Source organism: Myotis brandtii, unplaced genomic scaffold, assembly GCF_000412655.1.
Source record: "Myotis brandtii unplaced genomic scaffold, ASM41265v1 scaffold76, whole genome shotgun sequence".
Classification (NCBI taxonomy): domain Eukaryota; kingdom Metazoa; phylum Chordata; class Mammalia; order Chiroptera; family Vespertilionidae; genus Myotis; species Myotis brandtii.
In genome coordinates, this window is record NW_005371037.1 from 154,243 (window position 1) to 172,520 (window position 18,278).

The window sequence follows — 18,278 nt, forward strand, 5'->3', positions numbered from 1 at the left end:
AGGGTGCCAGGATGCCCAGGCCTTGCACATACTCTGAAGGTCATGATGATAAAACAGCAACGATAGCTATTCTTTCTCAATGAGTTGCTCAGTGCCGGGCACTGTGCGGATTTTCTTATCTGAGGTTATACGTGTAAGGTCAGCATAATGTATTGGCCCCATTTTAGAGACAAGGAAGTTGAGGCTCAGCAAGCTCACTTACCCAAGGGCACTTTCCTAGTAGGAGGAGCAGGCAGGAGTCACCCACCTTGGTCAGTCTAACCCTGGAGTCATCCTGTGAATAAGTTCACGACTCCATGCCGCTCTGTCACCTCCAGTCTACCTATTGTTGGGAAGGTTCCAGGGCACCTCTCAAGATTAACCGCGGCTCATGTGGGGGCTCTGTGTTGTTAAGGATGTGGGTGGAGAAGTTCGGCTGTGTCCTGGCATCAGTCTAAGGCAGTGGTTCTCAACCCTGGCTGCACATTAGAATCACACCTGGGAATCTTTTTAAAATCCTGATTTCTGGGCCTCATCCTCCGGAAATTCTGTTTCTTTGTTATGGGGTGGGGCCACAACATTAGTAACAAAGAAACAGAATTTCCGGAGGATGAGGCCCAGAAATCAGGATTTTAAAAAGATTCCCAGGTGTGATTCTAATGTGCAGCCAAGGTTGAGAACCACTGGTCTAAGGGCAGAGCCCCTGTGTGGGTCTTGATTTAATAAGTTCTCTGAGCTACTCTCTCAACAGTCCCTTCAGAATAACGCTCTATGGGGAGTGTCTTTGTTGAGGGGGGATATGACCAGGAGCTCTGTTACCATGTGACCTCAGTGTGACCTTCCTACAAAGGTCAGATAAATGCCTCTGCAGCTCAGGAGTGAGGATCGGGGTGCAGGTGGGCTGGTCACGTCCAGGCAAGCATATGCATGAGCCGCTGCAGAGTGAATGAGGAGGAAGCTGATCAGCGAGGCCCCTGGGTGCCTTTCCCAGAAAGGCCGAGTTTCTCGGGGGACCCCAGGCTCTGGAGTGGACTAGAGTGGACTTCAGGCATCTCTGCTGAGAGCCAGCAGGCCTGCACTCACCACACTGTCCACGGGCTCCAGGCAGGAGTCTGACCGAACTTTGTAGTATACTAGAGGCCCAGTGCACGAAATTTGTGCACTGGGGAGGGAGTCCCTCAGTCCGGCCTGCACCCTCTCACAGTCTGGGACCCCTTGGGGGACATCCATCTTGCAGTCCGGGATCCCTCGCTCCTTACCGCTTGGCTCGCTGCTCCTTAGTGCTCTGCAGAGGCAGGAGAGGCTCCCACCACCACCACTGCGCTTGCCAGCCATGAGCTCAGCTTCTGGCTGAGCAGTGCTCACTGATCACCACAGGGCAGCTCCTGCATTGAGCATCTGCTCTCTGGTGGTCAGTGAGCATCATAGTGACTGGTTGTTCCGGTCATTCCACGATAATAGTCGCTTAGGCTTTTATTATATAGACTAGAGAGTCATTCCACCATAATAGTCGCTTAGGCTTTTATTATATAGATTCCACATGGAACTAGCTAGAAACTCAAGGTTTTGGGCTGAATTTATGTGTAATAAAATTTTTACCTTTTTTGGTTATAGAATAATGTATGCTCCCTGACAAAATGATAGAATACAGAGGTATTCAAGGAAAAAATAAAAAAATAATACTCATCTTTTTAATGAGGAAGTAAAACAACAAGGAAACTTATATCATAAGAGATGGATCAACACGCTCATGAAAAGAAACTGATACTATTTTCAAAGAGATGCCGAGATAAACAAAGTTCTGTTTAGCTCTATATAGATCATCTCCCCTCTTTTTGGTCTCATGTCAGCCATAACCTGCAGGGGGTCTGCTGTCAGCCCCCCAGACTAGATCCAAAATGCAAGCCAAGTAATTTTCCTGGAGAGCCTCATTATGAAACCTCTGTCTCCCCTCCCCCTCCCCCAGGTACTCCCAGATCTGCCAGCAGCCTTTAGGCACGGCAGGGACTCGTGTCTGCCCGTCTGAGGAAGCAATGGGCGTGAGGGTGCATGGCTCTGAGTGTGCACACTGTGAACAGTCCTCTGTGGCAAGGGGTATTTTTCAAATCATTCTAACCTCACATTTCTCTTTGGTACACAGCAAGGATAATGGGGTTGAGTCTGGCTTCACAGCATTGAAAATAGAAGGTCCCAGGATAAGTCACCTAACCGTAGGGGTTGGGGACACAGGAACTGGAAACAAACATTCTCTGCAGCGCTGAGTTTTGCCAGCCAAGGGTTTGTGCGGCTCACCGGTGCCAGCGCGGTGCCAGCTTCCGAGAAGCCGGCCCTCCAGGGGGGGAGGCTCAGACCGTAGTAACTGCACATGGGGAACAGCTGGAGGGTGGCCCACAGGCCAGGGAAGGCGGCCCAGGGAGGACAGGGCAGCAGTCCAGAGACAGACTCACCCTTCCTTACGAGCCACCAACTAAGCCAAGGTGGTGGGCGGCCGGGTGGGTTCCTTAATGTTCTGGGCGATCTCACTGACACCTCCTCCGCCCGCCAAGTACACACGCCCGGGAAACGTGGGCGCCGGCCATGAGAAAGGACGGGGCCGGCCCGCGTGTGCGCTTTCAAGTGTTTCCAAGTCTTTCACCCACAGCCACTGTGCCCCGTCAGGTAGGTAATTCCACGGAGCCGTCTTGCATTCCCCTGGTTCCCGACTGAGGGCGCACCCTTCATCGCTGCAGAGGGCTTTGCCCACCGCGCTGGCCGACGGCACACGGCCAGGCGCTCGCTGGGGCCAGGAGTCTGACGGCCTGGGAGGCTCCCAGTCCAGCCACAGGGCCGTCCTGCAGGCTTGTCCACAAGCCGAGGCGCACGGAGCCCGGCTGGGGCATTTTACTTGAGCTTATTCATAGCCGAGTTATGCTAAGTGCTGCTGCCAGGATGAAACGAGGCAGAGGAGCAGGAGCTTATGGCCAATATTACACTCCAGGGATCGTCCTGAACGCCTTCCTATCCTTTACCTCGGACATGCACTGATGGTCAGTTCTTCTAATCTCCCCCGCACCCCGCCTGCTCCCCCTGGATTCCCACTGCCACTCCCCGTGATGACACCAACAGCCCTCAGGCCGGCCTCCTTCACGTTGCCATCTGCCCCCCAAGACCCCCCTGACACCACCGGAGCACTCCTTCCCCAGCCCTGTGCACAACATTCCTCTCCAGCTGAAAAACTACCATCGTTGACTCTGTTGTTACAGGACAAAGCCCAGTCCCTCACCTGGACCACATGCCTTCCACGGCTGGCCTCATCCCTCCAGCGCCGCACTGGGCGTTCCCCCCGCCAGCTGCACCCTGCTGCCCCGAACTGCCTCTCTCCTCGACATATCCTTCCTCTACTTCTGATGTTCTCCCCAGAACGCCCCAAAAACTCATCTTTCAAAGTCCAACTCAAATGTCCTCCTCTGGGAAGCCGTCTAAAGCCACATTCCCCGATGCCCAGCTGCCTTCTGTGAGGACATCACTCCCGTGAGTGGACTGCCCGTCCTCCCCTGGCCGCTGTGCTGGCTCCCTAGGACAGGGAGCTCTCCTTGACCCCGGCACCCCCAGTGCCACGAGCGGAGCCTCGTGTGCATCTTGCCATCTGTCGGCCCCTCCCCCAGCCCCGCACCTGCTGGGTCCTCAGGGCGTCCAGCTCTCGCTCCAGCCAGGTCCGAAGTCTCCGCTCCATCTGCTCCCGCTTCTCACATGCGGACTGCAGCTGGGTCAGCGCCTGCTGCAGCTTCTCCACCTTCTCCACGTAGGCTTGCTTCTCTCGTAGCTGAGAGGAGAGAGAAAAGGAACCCAGGATTGGACTGGCGGTTCTCAGCACCGGGGTGGAGGGAGACCAGACTTCAACTACCAGTGCATGTGCCCCCTACTCCTCCCACTGCCGTGAGCTGGCACAGAAAAGGGTTATACACGGCCACCTGTTGTACCTCACACGGCTGGGATGCTTGGAATCGAAGACCCTGCTGGGGCACCTGCCTTCAGTTATTGGTACAGCTCTGAGCGCAATCCTTGGTTACTGCTTAGTAATTGTAGCATTTGCTGGCATTGGAAATGGGGTTAAGAGTTTTTAATGTTATGAGGAAATGCTTACTCTACAATGTTAACTGGAAAATCCAGAATAAAAAATTATATACAACATTATCACAACTCTGTCTATCTATCTATGAAGAAAACAAGACAGAAAGGAAATGCTTAAAAGCACTAACCAGCCCGGTCAGTTTGGCTCACTGGTTAGAGCATCGGCCCGCAGACCGATTTCTGGTCAAGGGCTTGTAACTCAGTTGCGGGTTTGATCCCCGATCCCAGTCGGGGGGAGTGCAGGAGCAACAAATCAATGTCTCTCTCACATGGACATTCTCTTTCTCTCTCTCTCCCCTTCTCAATGGAAAAAATATCCTCAGGTGAGGATTAGAAATCAATAAAAAATAAAAATAAAAGCACTAACCATGTTTATCTGTATGGCTGAATAGACATTTCTCATCTTCTTTATTCTCTTCTGTATTTTTCAAATTTTCCATAATAATTATAAATTACTATTATAAAAGAGAATAATTGTGTGTGTGTTTATATGCACGTGTGCCCATGTGTATGTCTGAATAAAGATTAAAATTTCTCACTCTAGGTCATTGTGGAGTAACTTTCTCCTAAAGGTTTGAGCCTTTACAGAGTAGCTGACAGCCCTGAAGAGGCCTGAAGGGCATGAACACCCAACACAACCACTGAGGAGATGGAAATTAAGGTCAAAATGACCATTGGAAACGTCACGTCCAGTATGGACTGAGAATCCCGATGAACAATTTCAAGTTCTTACCCTCAGACTTCGTTTTCTTCCAGCGACAAGTTTGGGCCGTGACCATGACTCCTAGGCTCGTTTCTAACTTTCTGGGAAGTGGCTGGTGTCACTTACTTATCTGGTCCTGAGTGGGGAGACCAGATGCCATTTCCTGTCATTCTGCGTCTGGGCGTGCAAATGCCTTGCAGGTGACTCAGATCCTGGGTTTAACCCATGGCTGCACTGGCACGGGGGAACATGCTGGGATGTAAGAGCTGCGGTGAGGGTGTTCTGACTTAGCAGGCTGCACTGCCCTGAGCTAAGCCTGTATGCTAGCCAGAGCCACTGGAATAAAAAGGAGGTGCTTCCGATCTTTCAAGGGGAGTGGCAAGAACAGCAACTTTATTATTATTTTTTAAATTATATTTTTATTGATTTCAGAGAGGAAGGGAGAGTAGAGATAGAAACATCAACGATGAGAGGATTATTGATTGGCTGCCTCCTACACACCCCCTACTGGGGATAGAGCCCGCAACCCAGGCATGTGCCCTTACTGGGAATTGAAGCATGACCTCCTGGTTCACAGGTTGATGCTCAACCACTGAGACACACCGGCTTGGCAAAACAGCAACTTTATAGCCTTTTTTTTACACCTGCTCTTGGGATCAATTTTCATATGGCTCTTTAATTCATTGTGCCTTTGACTGCTTGATTTGATTTCATAGGCACGTGAGGACCTACTAACTGCAGGTTCTTGTTATAGATGACTTATCTGATCAAATATTTTGTGAGTAGCATTCATATACTACTTACCACATCCCAGTCTGTATGCAATTTTCTAAGTGTGTAGGTACTAGAAGAGCTTTGATCCCTGTTGGGCAGAGTGCACACTGTGTGCCCCCAATGCCTGAAACAGCACCTGGCATCCAGCAGGTACTCAATAAATACTTGTTAAGTGAGTGAATTAATATTATCCCTAATCAACTGCAAGATTCTCGAAGACATGGACCTCTCTCATTTACCTTTGTATCAACCTTAAGCCTCGCAAGGAGTATATTATGATGAAGATGGTTGATAGTAACGATAATTATATTCAGCCAACATTTTTAAAGCACCACCATGCCAAGCTTTGTGCTTTATATGTAGTATCTCACTTAATCCTCCCAATAACAGTAAAAGGCACACTCCTTTATTATCTCTGTTTAAGAGATGAGGAAACTGAGGACGAAAGAGGTCACGTGACTGCTCAAGGTCACAGAGCTGATACACCGTCCTGGGTCACGAAGCTCACTCATTGTAGTCTGGCCCGTGAGTCCCAGCTCCTCACCATCCTGGGGAGTGATGGGAAGCCCACACAGGAGCCATCTGGACTGAATAAGGCCCTTCAGAAGGAATCTTAATAAGAACAAGGAGTGTGTCTGGGAGCCAGACACAGACATTCGGAGAGGCTACCCACAATCGAAGACCTTATATGGATATAATGACAAGAAAAGACCCACAAGAGTGATCAGAAAGAACCTGTCTCCAAGGACTTCACAGCTTTTACTTTCATAGAAATTTTAAAAAAAGATAAAAAATGTATAACTTTCCTTTGTTCCTCACACGAAGGAGCCTCAATAAGTGATTTCAGTTATAACGATAGTAAGGGTCCTCTCCTCAAAGCAGACCCCCTATCCTTCAGGGGCTGAGGTCACTTTCTGGGCACATGCTTTCCTACCTGACGAGTTCCTCCGTGGTGACAAGGAAGATGCAGTGAGGCTGCTGCCTGGGATGGCTCATGCTAGCATTCACACGGTTTCTACACAGGACTTACAGGGTTGAAAAGGCTCCTCATGGACAAGACCCTGGTAGACTTAACAGTCTTCCCCTTCAGCTGCTTTAACCTTGAAGTTTGCTGAGACACTGAGTGACCTGGCATCAGGAGATGTTTCTGAAGGAACAGCTTTTTATTTTCAACAGCAGCAGCAACAGTTGAACTAATCACGGCACTGTTTTCTGCATGTCGGGCACCAAGCAAAGCACTCTGCGTAGACCATCCGGGCCATGCGTCCTCCAGACTGGGGGCTCCTACTGTCCACATGGCTCCTGCCTACCCGGCCAGACCTCGTCTCCTTTTCTGACACTGTCTACAGCCTGAATCCCCTCACTCAGACCTCAGAAGGGGACATTCTACCTCCACAGCCAGGAGTAAAGGAAAAGGTCTACCTCACAAAACAATCTAAAGGGTTAATCTCATCAGAAACTACTAATCCACAATGCTTACGTGGGATCACACTTTCCTGGATCTGGGGGGTGGGGGAGTCATTGCAGGCCGAGCCCACTTCTGAAAACTGGAGACAGGCTTGTTGAAAGCCACCCCTGCTCCACCCCACGGAGGACTTTTGCCTTTCTTAATGCTATCAGGAGTCCAAAGACAGAGTAATTGAACTATTTTTTGAAAAATTGTTAGTCTGTTTTCTGTACAGAACCAGTGGTTTCCAGTCCTCCCACTTATGTCTAGCCCTGAACACATGCCAACCAGCGGGCTGCAGGCGGGGCTGCAGGCTGAGGGTGAGCTTTCTGCTGATGGTATTCATGTGTGCCGTTCATATTTTGCCTGGCTCTGGGTTGGATCAAGTCTGTTTTTATTAATTTTTATTTGGGAGATCTCCTACATTCCCCCCTTTCCCTCCACCCCAACTCAACTCCTTGGAGTTGGCTCTAGTTGAAGGTGCTTGGTTAGAAAATGGAAATGGAGGCCCTCAGGGCTCTGTCCTCCTTCTCCCCCCACCTCCCCCGCCGCCAATCCTCCCACCCCGTCTCACCTCTTCTTCCAGCTTGATGACCCTGGCCTGCGCATTGCTCAGAGCCTGGTCCAGGATTTCAATGTGTCTCCGGTGGTCCTCGCTTGCAGTCCTCACTGCTGCTAACTCCATTTCTAACTTCTCCTTTTCCTTCAAGAATTCTTTGTCTAGAAGGGAGACAAAAACAAAACTACATCTATCAGAAAAAGTGTTCCCCTCTGGGCTCACTGCCAGTCTACATCTGGCAACGATTAAAAACAAGAAGCATGGAAAGAGCAGAGGGTCGAGTTACTGCCTTTGCTCCCTCTTAATAGCTGTGGTGTGTGAGGTGAAGGCTTTCTCAACCAGCACTGTTAACTCTAGACACACTCAGTTCCAGAGACGAACCAGGGACCCCACGTTCCCAGTAACTCACTTCTGTACATTTCCTCTAAGGCTGCAAATTAACTCTTTACCTACGATTCCATGTTATGCTTACAACCTCCCCAGTTTCCATCTTCCAAACCAGGGGTGAAGGGCAGGCGGCACTAACAACGGCACTAATATTCTCATTCACAGAAAAATAAGCCGGGGTCCAGAAGTCGAAGCTCTTGGTCCGAGGCCAGACAGCAGAAGGGCGCTCCCAGCTGGGCCTCCCTTCTCTGGTTGGATCCTCGTCCCACAGGACCTGGCCCCACATGTTCCCCTTCTTCAGTCCAGGAAAGAAAAGGGCATTGCTTTGGGTTTAGGGAAAGGGCTTTCCTCTCCCCGACGGTGTAACGGATGGAGATCCTGTCTGCCCGTGCCCAGCACGTCCGCCCGCCCTCCTGTAGGCGTCCCACCTCCCGTCTCATGCCCATTGAGAGGAGATTGTGTCTGCCCGTGCCCAGCACGTCCGCCCGCCCTCCTGTAGGCGTCCCACCTCCCGTCTCACTAAGCGGGCAGGGCCGATGGTGTCACGGGATCAGAATCATTTAGTGAAAACATTTTTCCTGTGGCAAAGCAATACATTTTATTTTTCAAATGAGTTAGAATGGTTAGATATGTTGTTTATAATATGGAAAAGCTTGATTGGGCTGAATGTGTAAGACTAAGGGTTTGGTTGAATAAACTACTGTGAGCCCGATTGTGGGACAGGATGCCACCATTAAAATGAGTGAATATTAGAGACATGAGGGGAAAAAAACCCCGTTATTGAAAAAAAGTGGTTACAAGTCCTATGCACACTATCCCATATTTTTAGAAAGCAGCATGTCAGTAAGCAGCAGCAGCAGCAGCAATGGTTAGGAATTGACTTTATGTGCCCACACTGGATATCTCAGTCCTCCTGTCAACCACACTGAAACACAGGGAACCACCGTCTGCAAGCGACACCAGCATGTGACAGGGGCTTCATTCCTTCATGATTTCCTGCAATAGTCACACATTAACTTAACAATAGTTACCAACAGTGAGGACTAGCCGTATGGGCACTGAAGCAATAGGAAAAACGCTGTGCTTAAGGAGCAGCAAATGTGACAGCAGGACACGAGGATGAAAAGGACGCTTTAAGGCTGTAAATACCCAGGTAGCAAACGCACAATCTTAGAGCCGGAGGAGATCATAGGAAACATCACCATCCAGTTGCACCCCTTTCGCTTTAAGAGTAAGAAAAGGAAAGCCCAGGAGCGAAGGCACTTGTCCCAGATGCCCCCACGCGCTGGGGCGGGGCCAGGGCCAGAATCCCAGTCCTCTCATGTCCCATGGCCATGAGCTTCCTGCTGGCCTGCACGGCCCAGCATTGTGAGGTACGTCAATGGGGTCAGTGTGCAATGGGACAGCCTCGGGACTGACGGAAGGAGTGAGCAGCCCTGGAAGCTAAGTAATGGCCGTGCTGCCTAGAAACAGTAGCATCCGGTGGAAACAAAATGAGGCCCCAGAGACCCCGCCCAGAACAGAACACTCCTCTTGGGCTCTTTTTGCTCCACTGCGATGTCCAGCCATCCCTTCCCCCGCTTCAGTGGCATTTGAAATGCTGCCTCTGAAACTTCCTTCCCAGTCCGTGGGGAACAGGCTCTGGGCCCCACCATCCACACCCTGAGCAGCCCGGGGACCAGGGCACTTCACTCTTCTGTGCACAGCCCCTAACATTGGCGCCCCAGCTCCCTGGGCGTGGACATCCTCTCAATGGGCATGGTGCCCACGGGCACCCAGAAGTTACTCAGCAGGCAGGCCTGGGAATGAACCACGGGATCTCAGAGCTTCTACCTGCTTATCAACATCAGCCTAAGAGTTCTCTCTGCTGGAGGCAGCCAAGGACACATTGATTTTGACCAGAAGCAGTGAAATGGTAGACTGAGCTCAAGACTAGAAGCCACAACCAGGGCTTCTAGCAGTTTGCAAATCGATGATCACAATCATCGCTGTGTCACGACGACAGCTGTTTACATTTCTGAATTAACAGATACCACCCCCCAGCGCGCGCACACACACACACGCACGCATGCATACACACACAATGTACGCACGTGCACACACACACACATGCATGCACACACACGCACACACACACATGCACGCACGCACGCACGCACGACACACACAATGTACGCACGCACACACACACATGCATGCACGCACACACACACATGCACGCACGCACGCACGCACGCACACACAAGCACGCTCCAGCACTCGCTCTTCCCTTGCTCGGCAGTATCACATTGTGCTCAAGAGTGGACTTCGGCATCAGGAAGAACTGGATTCACATCCCAGGCTCATCCCTTGGCAGCTCCGAGGTGCAGTATCTGACCTCTCAGAGCCTCAGCTCCCTCATCATCAAATGGGAAGAATAACACTACATGGCAGTGCTGTGCTGACTCTGTGGATGGCGATAATGCATACAAAGTATGAAAGAACCTAAATATCTAACACTTTATCTGCTTGGGTCATTATTGATTCCCTGAGCCTAGAACACTGCCTGGCTCAGTAAATGTTGTTGAATGAATAAATGACTTTCTACCATCATTGCCAAATGTACCAACTCTTTTTTTTTTTATTGTCTAAAGTTTTACATATGTCTCCTTTTCCCCCAATTGACCCCCCCCCCCCAGCCATTCCCACCCGGGGCAAGCCCCCACCGCCCCAGTGTCTGTGTCCATTGGTTATGCTAACGTGCATGCATATAAGTCCTTTGGTTGCTCTCTAACCCCCCTCCCCGTACCATTTGTTTCTAGATCAATCTATTCTTGTTCATCAAATTATGTTGATCATTATATCCCACATATGAGTGAGATCATGTGATATTTATCTTTCTCCGACTGGCTTATTTCGCTTAGCATAATGCTCTCCAGTTCCATCCATGCTGTTGCAAATGGTATGTGCCCGCAACCAAGGTACATGCCCTTGACTGGAACCGAACCTGGGACCCTTCAGTCTGCAGGCCAACGCTCTATCCACTGAGTCAAACCGGTTAGGGCAATAAATGGCAATTCTTGCAAGATGTTCGGTATTAGGCCCTTGTTACACAGCTATCCCCTCCACCTGTGCGGCCACCACGCAGCAGATGGCTGGTACAGACCATGGACATCCGGTTCCCTTCTCTGCCCAGGCTGCCGGAACCTCAGTGTACACTACAGGACAAAGATGTGGGTACTGGATGAACTCTGTTAGATCTGGAATGCTTTGTAGCCTCTGGAATTCATGGGTGAAAACACTGTCTGAGTTGGGTGACTTTAGACTTTAGACTGAAGCGTGCCACTTAGTATCCCCCGCCCTGGCTCAGAGCTCCTGGTCCACTGACAGGAAGTAGTGCTCTTGATAATAAATTTTTTAAAATATATTTTATTGATTTTTTACAGAGAGGAAGGGAGAGAGATAGAGAGTTAGAAACATTGATGAAAGAGAAACATCAATCAGCTGCCTCCTGCACACCTCCTACTGGGGATGTGCCCGCAACCAAGGTACATGCCCTTGACCAGAATCGAACCTGGGGCCTTTCAGTCCACATGCTGACGCTCTATCCACTGAGCCAAACCAGTTAGGGCGATAATCAAGTTTTAAAAACAACCATTTGTGACAACAGTGGTAACAATAACTAAACCTGCTCATGTATGTTGAATGACCATGTTCCAAAGTGGTGACATACTATTCCCTTTATGTTATTCCTTTAAGTTTACTGTAAGAGGTAGGCACCGTTATTATTCCCATTTCCAGTTGAGGAAAATGACGCTAAGAAAGGATAACTAACGTGTCCACAGAAGTGATGCTCATCAATGGGAGAGCCAGAACTCGCATTCTCATCTAGGCCATGTCACAAGCCTGGCTCTAACCGCCTCCCCTGAGCAAGCGCGCAGAGATAGAGAATGGCAGGACAGAAGCAGGAAGTATAGAGGAGCTCAACTATAACACAGCTCATTATTGCACAGATTTAAGTACGTCACGGGTCATGTCATATTTCTCAAAATACAGCAAGTACACCCACATGTGTATCCACTTGCAAATTATCAATTAATTAAGCATCTACTACGTGGAAACATCACAGAGTCCTGGTTAAAAGCATGGATCCAGAATCAAGCTGCCTGGGTTCCGATCCAGCTCCACTACTTATGGTTTTGTGACTTTGGAAGCAAAAGCACTTCTTTGAGCTTCAGTTTCCTTGCTTTGAAAGTGAGGATCACAACAGTACCTGCTTCCAAATGCACATAGTAAGTGTCCAGTAGATGTTAACTATCACAATGCTGTGGTTACTGCGGTTGCTTTGAAAAGTCTGATAATTTCTGGGACTGCAGGTGAGCAGGACATAGCGTTCTGTGCTCAATTGGGTGGGAAGCGAGGCAAGGGCATCGGCACGGGGTGCTATGAGAACACAGAGGACATCTAATTCAGGCCAGGGGGAAGGGGAGGGGGTGTCAAAGCAGGGAGCCCATAAGGTGGACTACCTGTGCCTCTTTAACTCCCTGGAGACTTGGGGGCTGAGGTATGTCAGAGCCATTGAAAAGGCACCTCTTGGGAGATGTCAAGGGAGAGTCCCATGAGTGAAACCACCTCATCGGAAGGTCCTTTCGGTTTATCATTAGCTAAGCCCCTTGGGAGGGATCTCAAGAAAGACCAGCCTCACACTGAATTTTTGGTTGGGCTCCAGTGTATATATTGAGAATTCCTAGAACAGGCAAGTTGACACAAGGGAACTCTTGCCCGGAATGGTCTGTTTACTCAGTGGATATGAATTACCCTGGGCTGCGTGGAGTGGGGAGTTGTTTAGCCTGATGGCTCCGGGCCCACTGACACAGAGATGCCTGCTCCTACACTGTTTACTCTGGAAACCACAGCGATGGCACAGGCTTTGTACCCGGGCCGACCAGGTGTGGTTCTGGCACCTTCACTACTGGCTCACCTTGGACATGTGGCTTCACCTCTGTGCCTCCATCTCTTCAGATGGAGCTCATAAGATCGATGTTGCAGGACTGTTGTGAGGATTAAAAGGACTCTCTGCAAAATACCTACCACTGGGCTTGCCACATAACAGCTAACATGTATTACTGGGGGCTTACTACATCCCAGACACTGTGCCTCGAACTTTACAACTGAACTTCACTTAATCCTCACAACAACTCCATGTGACAGCGGAGGAAACGGAAGTGCAATGGGCTATCACACTTGCACAAAGCCAATGGCAGCTGCTGTTGTGCCTCCCCCCATAGGTTAGTCTATCTGCGTGAGGAAGGAGCAGAGTGGACAGAAACTAGAACTGGGCCCGGTAATCAATGATGCTCCCTTTGTATCTGACCCTCCCCTTTGCCAGTTCTGGGTAAGGCCCACTGTGGACAGCCTGTTGAAGCTGTTTCTGAATTACTATTTGAGCACCAAGCTTAACTGCTGGCCGAACCACAGGATGGTGGGCCCTGGTAACCTGTCAAGAAATACCGTGGGCTGGGCTGGGCATGTGTGGGGACCAACAGTGGGGTGTCAAGGCACCATGTGTTGTTGTGCTAGTTTTGTGTTTTTTTAAAAAAATATTTTTTATTGATTTTTAGAGAGCAAGAGGGTGAGGAAGGGAGAGGGAAGGAGAAAGAAACATTGATCGGCTGCCTCCTGCACACCCCCAACTGGGGATCAAACCGGCAACCTTTTGGTGCACAGGACGATGCCCAAACCACTGAGCCACACTGGCCAGGGTGGCACTGCTAGTTTTTAACTCAGTGTTTCCAACTTACAGCTGGAACTCATGAGGAGGGCAAAGCTTTAACCTGGCCCTTCTCAAATAGGAATCCATTTCTAGGCCTTTCCTCAAGTAAAGGTTTTTGATGAGTTTCCCCCAAGCTCAATAGAGCTGGAGGGACAGAGGAGTCCAGCTGCTGCCAGCCTGACCGAAGGGTGACTCATCCCCGGGAATGCTCGGAAGGTAAAGGACGGGTCTTCTGCTCCCTCCTCTCTTCTTTCAACTGGAACCAAGGTTGGACCTTTCAACCGGCCGGTTCTTCACAGGTTCACATCTGTCCTGGATTGTGTGTGTGTGTGTGTGTGTGTGTGTGTGTGTGTGTGAGTGTGTGTGTGAGTCTGTACACATAAACACAGACTAAGCTAATCCTGTTCAAGCTCTGAATCCCATGTGCTCACACAGCAATGCAGGAAGAGCCCACTTGGGCACCTGGTTCTGCAGTCGTTTCTCTGGCATTTCTCAAGGAGGTACTGGTGGCCTTGGATGCGGGAGGAGGGAATGGTGGGCATCAAATTAAGGGAAGAGGAGGCAGGTATGATCCGACAACCTCTAAAATGCCAATGACAGATGAGACTGATGTTAGGAGTATAATCCCTGGGCCTCTCTGAATAAAGAGAGCTTAAAGAACGAAACCAGAGAAGAGGCCATAGATCAGTGGTTCTGAACCTTGGCTGCACATTAGAATCACCTGGGAATCTTTTTAAAATCCTGATTTCTGGGCCCCATCCTCCGGAAATTCTATTTCTTTGTTATGGGGTAGGGAGGGCCACAACATTAGTAACAAAGAAACAGAATTTCCAGAGGATGAGGCCCAGAAATCAGGATTTTAAAAAGATTCCCAGGTGATTCTAATGTGCAGCCAAGGTTGAGAACCACCATCATAGATGAAGGAGAGGCTGGGTAGGGAGGCTGAGGTTGCAGGTGGCTAACAGGGCCCGGGCCGTCTGTTTGCATTTAGGGGTCTGTTTGCCAACCCCCCTATCAGCACTGGAGGTTCACCAGGAGAGGGCCTGCCAGAGGCAAGTGCTTCCTAATCTGGAGATCCATACGGAGCAGACAGTGTTCACATGTCTGCTCAGAAAACACTCTGTTTTGAAGAGCTATCGACCGCAGCCCTATATACAAAGTTCTGGGAAGTAGCCATGCCTGCAGTGCTAAGCCCTTCTCATCTGCCCCTGCCCACCACTCCCATTCGACAGGGTCAAACCTGAAGGGCCACGTGACCCAAGCTGGGCCAATCAGAGTCTCTCGTCTGGGGATGTGCCAGTAGGAGCCTGGGAGAGGTGGTGATGCAGACAGGCCACCTGGCTCTTGGGCTAGCAGCCACATCCAGCATGTGCGTTAGAGAACAGAGAAAGCCGTGCTGTAGAAAACGAAGAATCAAGCAGATGGATGGAGAAAAGTGGATGAGAGCCCATGGTTACAGGGAGAGAGGGTTACAAACAGAGAGACACACACAGACTCTTAAGTACAAACTACACCTGATTCTCAGACATGCCAGCCCTGGCCCCTAGCCTTGTGAGGCCTACCTGCCCGTCCTGCCTGGGGCTCCTTCACACACCCGTGCACTTCAAAAACAGTCCTTGCTCTGGGCTTAAGCTAGCTCAAGCGGGTTTTTCCTTTTGTAATAAAAACATCACTAGAACCCTCTCCTTTTTTCTTTACACCTCTACTCCCTTCTCCACCAAGAGGACTTGGTATTTGGTAAAGCCTTAGACCAGCGGTTCTCAACCTGTGGGTCGCAACCCCTTTGGCGGTCGAATGACCCTTTCACAGGGGTCACCTAAGACCATCCTGCATATCAGATATTTACATTACGATTCATAACAGTAGCAACATTACAGTTATGAAGTAGCAACGAAAATAATTTTATGATTGGGTCACAACATGAGGAACTGTATTTAAAGGGCCAGAAGGTTGAGAACCACTGCCTTAGATGATGCTGACTAACACTAATGCATTAATTCTGGTAACGAGAAACCTCTCCACAATGCTGATGCATGGGTTCTCTCTCATGAAAAGATGTCGGAACACTTATTTGCCATAGTATCTCTCCCTAAAATCTCTCCTCCTGCTCCTTCCTCAAGGATCCTTCGGCTCAGAGCTCCCTGACACCGTATCTTGTAATACGGAACAGATGCTGGCAAGGAGTCCACTCCACGGGGCGGCTACCATCTACTTGAAGAGCCAGATCCATGTGGACAATGTTGTGGACACCAAAAGGAATTTCTTTTCTCTGAGGTTGTGGGAGTGGGAAGTCAATGGGAAAGAATTTCATTTACTTCGCTATTTGCAAAACTATTTCGGCTCATCCTACCTCAAAGACAGTCCACCCTCAAGAGCTCATTCTTGACATCTGCTCTCACTCCCTCACCCCTATGAGGTCAAACTGATGAACCCAGAAAGAGACTCCCCTCAAACTAAACCGAACAGAGCACTGTTCACATCATTTAAGAGTTATCTGTTCACATGAGGCTTATGGGATGCAAAACCACGTGAAAGGGGACACAATTCATCAACTCAGCAATGAAAAGGCAATATAATACAAAGCTAACCCACGAGCCCCCGGCTTGGCTTTTCGACGTCTTTTACAATGTTGCTGATAAAGTTTCTCAGGTAAGGAACCCTGTTGTTTCTGGGAAGGGTCTTTAGCTCTACACGGCCCCTGTAGGCCACTGCAGGTTGCGTGGTTCCGCCAGGCAACTGGAGACATAGATTATAAGTGGGCAGCTGACTAAGTCTATTAACAAACACAGGAACACTCCAGTGAGGGCTTGTCTTAGATGGCTGGGAGAGAGAACTGTTTTTAAATGAGTTTTGTAATAAGGAATATTAAAAACAGGAGCGCAAACCAAACTGTCCTGCAGAGCCCTGGGAGAGAGAGAAGGAAGGGAGGGGGAGAGCGATGTCCGGGACCAGCAGGAATGAGGTAGAGCTAAAAAAAAATCGCACCCCTGTCTGAACCAAAATGATCTTCAGCTTTTATGCATTTTACATTTGGGGGGCGGGGAAGCGATGTCGGGGACCAGCAGGAATGAGGTGGAGCTAAAACAACGCACCCCTGTCTGATCCAAAATGATCTTCAGCTTTTATGCATTTTACATTTGGGGCTTCCAAGAAAGCTTTCTTTTAAACAAGTGTTCCGAGTTTCAGAGCCTCTGGATCAGACATTACAAAAAGGAACAAAGGTTTGTGGAAATGGCTACTGTAAAAATGCAGGGAAGAAATCTTCTGGCGATGAATCCATATGAGAAAGTGAGACAAAGCCTGACATGTGAAGGTTTATTCAAACTTTGTTGCCCCAATTTAAGAGGAAAATAGCAATTTCCCCTTTTACATAGTACTGTGGCAGCAAAATCACTCCAAAAGACGGATCCGTTTTCAAGGCCCGCCCTAAAGGCCACACACTCATGCAGCTTTCCTGATCCCTTCAATGGCAGGTCTCCCCTGGACAGGAGGCCCCACAATGCACTTCAGGTGGGAGCAGTGCTTCTCTAACGAGTGCTGGCCACCTGCTGCCTGTATCCCAGGCACAGAGGTGAGTCAGCCTGTCCCATCCTCCCTCACCGACGCACTTCAGCGCGTGTCTACACCCTTCTAGCTCTGCAGGATTTGAAGAATCTAAGATAGCGGAAGCGCCTCCTGTATGAAGAGATGCAACAAGTGTAGGCAACAGTTTATCGAATAAGAGGATGCTGTTGATACAGGACCATATTCTAACTCAGTCTTTAAACTAAAATTTTAAAAATGACTGTTTTCAGACACTTATCATTGGAAAGTAATAAGCCCAACCACCAACACTTCTATTGACCTAACGGAGGAGAACATTTTGGTCTTCACACAGTATTTTTGTTAGCGTTATAAAATTTACCTATTGCTCTTTAGTATCTAGGCTACAAAGTGAGTGTGTAGCACCAAAAGAAATATATCGCAGGTAAGATTTGGTAAAATATTTACTGGTATTTGAATATCAGTAGAAGTTGTCTTGAATGTAGTAATTTTCTCTGACCCATATCCTATTGCATTTTATTTCTAAAAACTGTACTTATGCATTGAGGTGTAACTGAGTTTTTTTAAAACGTCGTTTTTTGTTTTTTTTACATATGTAGCTTGCAAACTTGCTTGACTGAATATATATCCATCCATCCAGCTCAGCTTCCATATGTACTGCTCAACCTTCCACTTTATTTTCTTTTTTACCTAAAATAAAAATGTCCGGCGGCTTCCATATCACTGCTGACAGCTTAATAACAAATTGGGCGACGAGTTAATAATGCCACATAAAAATAGGATGCACAGGGCAGATGGTTTTGACTAGAAACCTATTCGGGAATCACTTAGAAAACAAACCTGAAGACTTAAACTTTCCATAACCACCACAGAACAGGTCCTTTTTTGGCCTTCTCTTTCCTTAATATAAAAAGATATACAACAGACACTTCTATTTCCAGGGATGACAAAGTAAGACCCTACCAGACGGTTTGGCTCCCCACGCAGGAAACAACCGTAAAACTTGGACATAGAACAAAGAGCA

General features: G+C 49.0%; 1 protein-coding gene across 3 annotated transcripts in view; it reads right to left on the reverse strand.

Annotated features, from left to right (window-relative positions):
• AMOTL1 (angiomotin like 1) overlaps nucleotides 1-18,278 on the reverse strand; it is a 148,794-nt gene that overhangs the window by 10,015 nt on the left and 120,501 nt on the right. For all 3 annotated transcript variants that reach the window (XM_005883056.2, XM_005883058.2, XM_005883057.2), the window contains 2 exons: nucleotides 7,588-7,733; nucleotides 3,632-3,781 (listed from right to left, as the gene is read on the reverse strand). In XM_005883056.2, coding sequence (XP_005883118.2) covers nucleotides 3,632-3,781; nucleotides 7,588-7,733 — 296 coding nt within the window. The remainder of the gene's footprint in view (nucleotides 1-3,631; nucleotides 3,782-7,587; nucleotides 7,734-18,278) is intronic.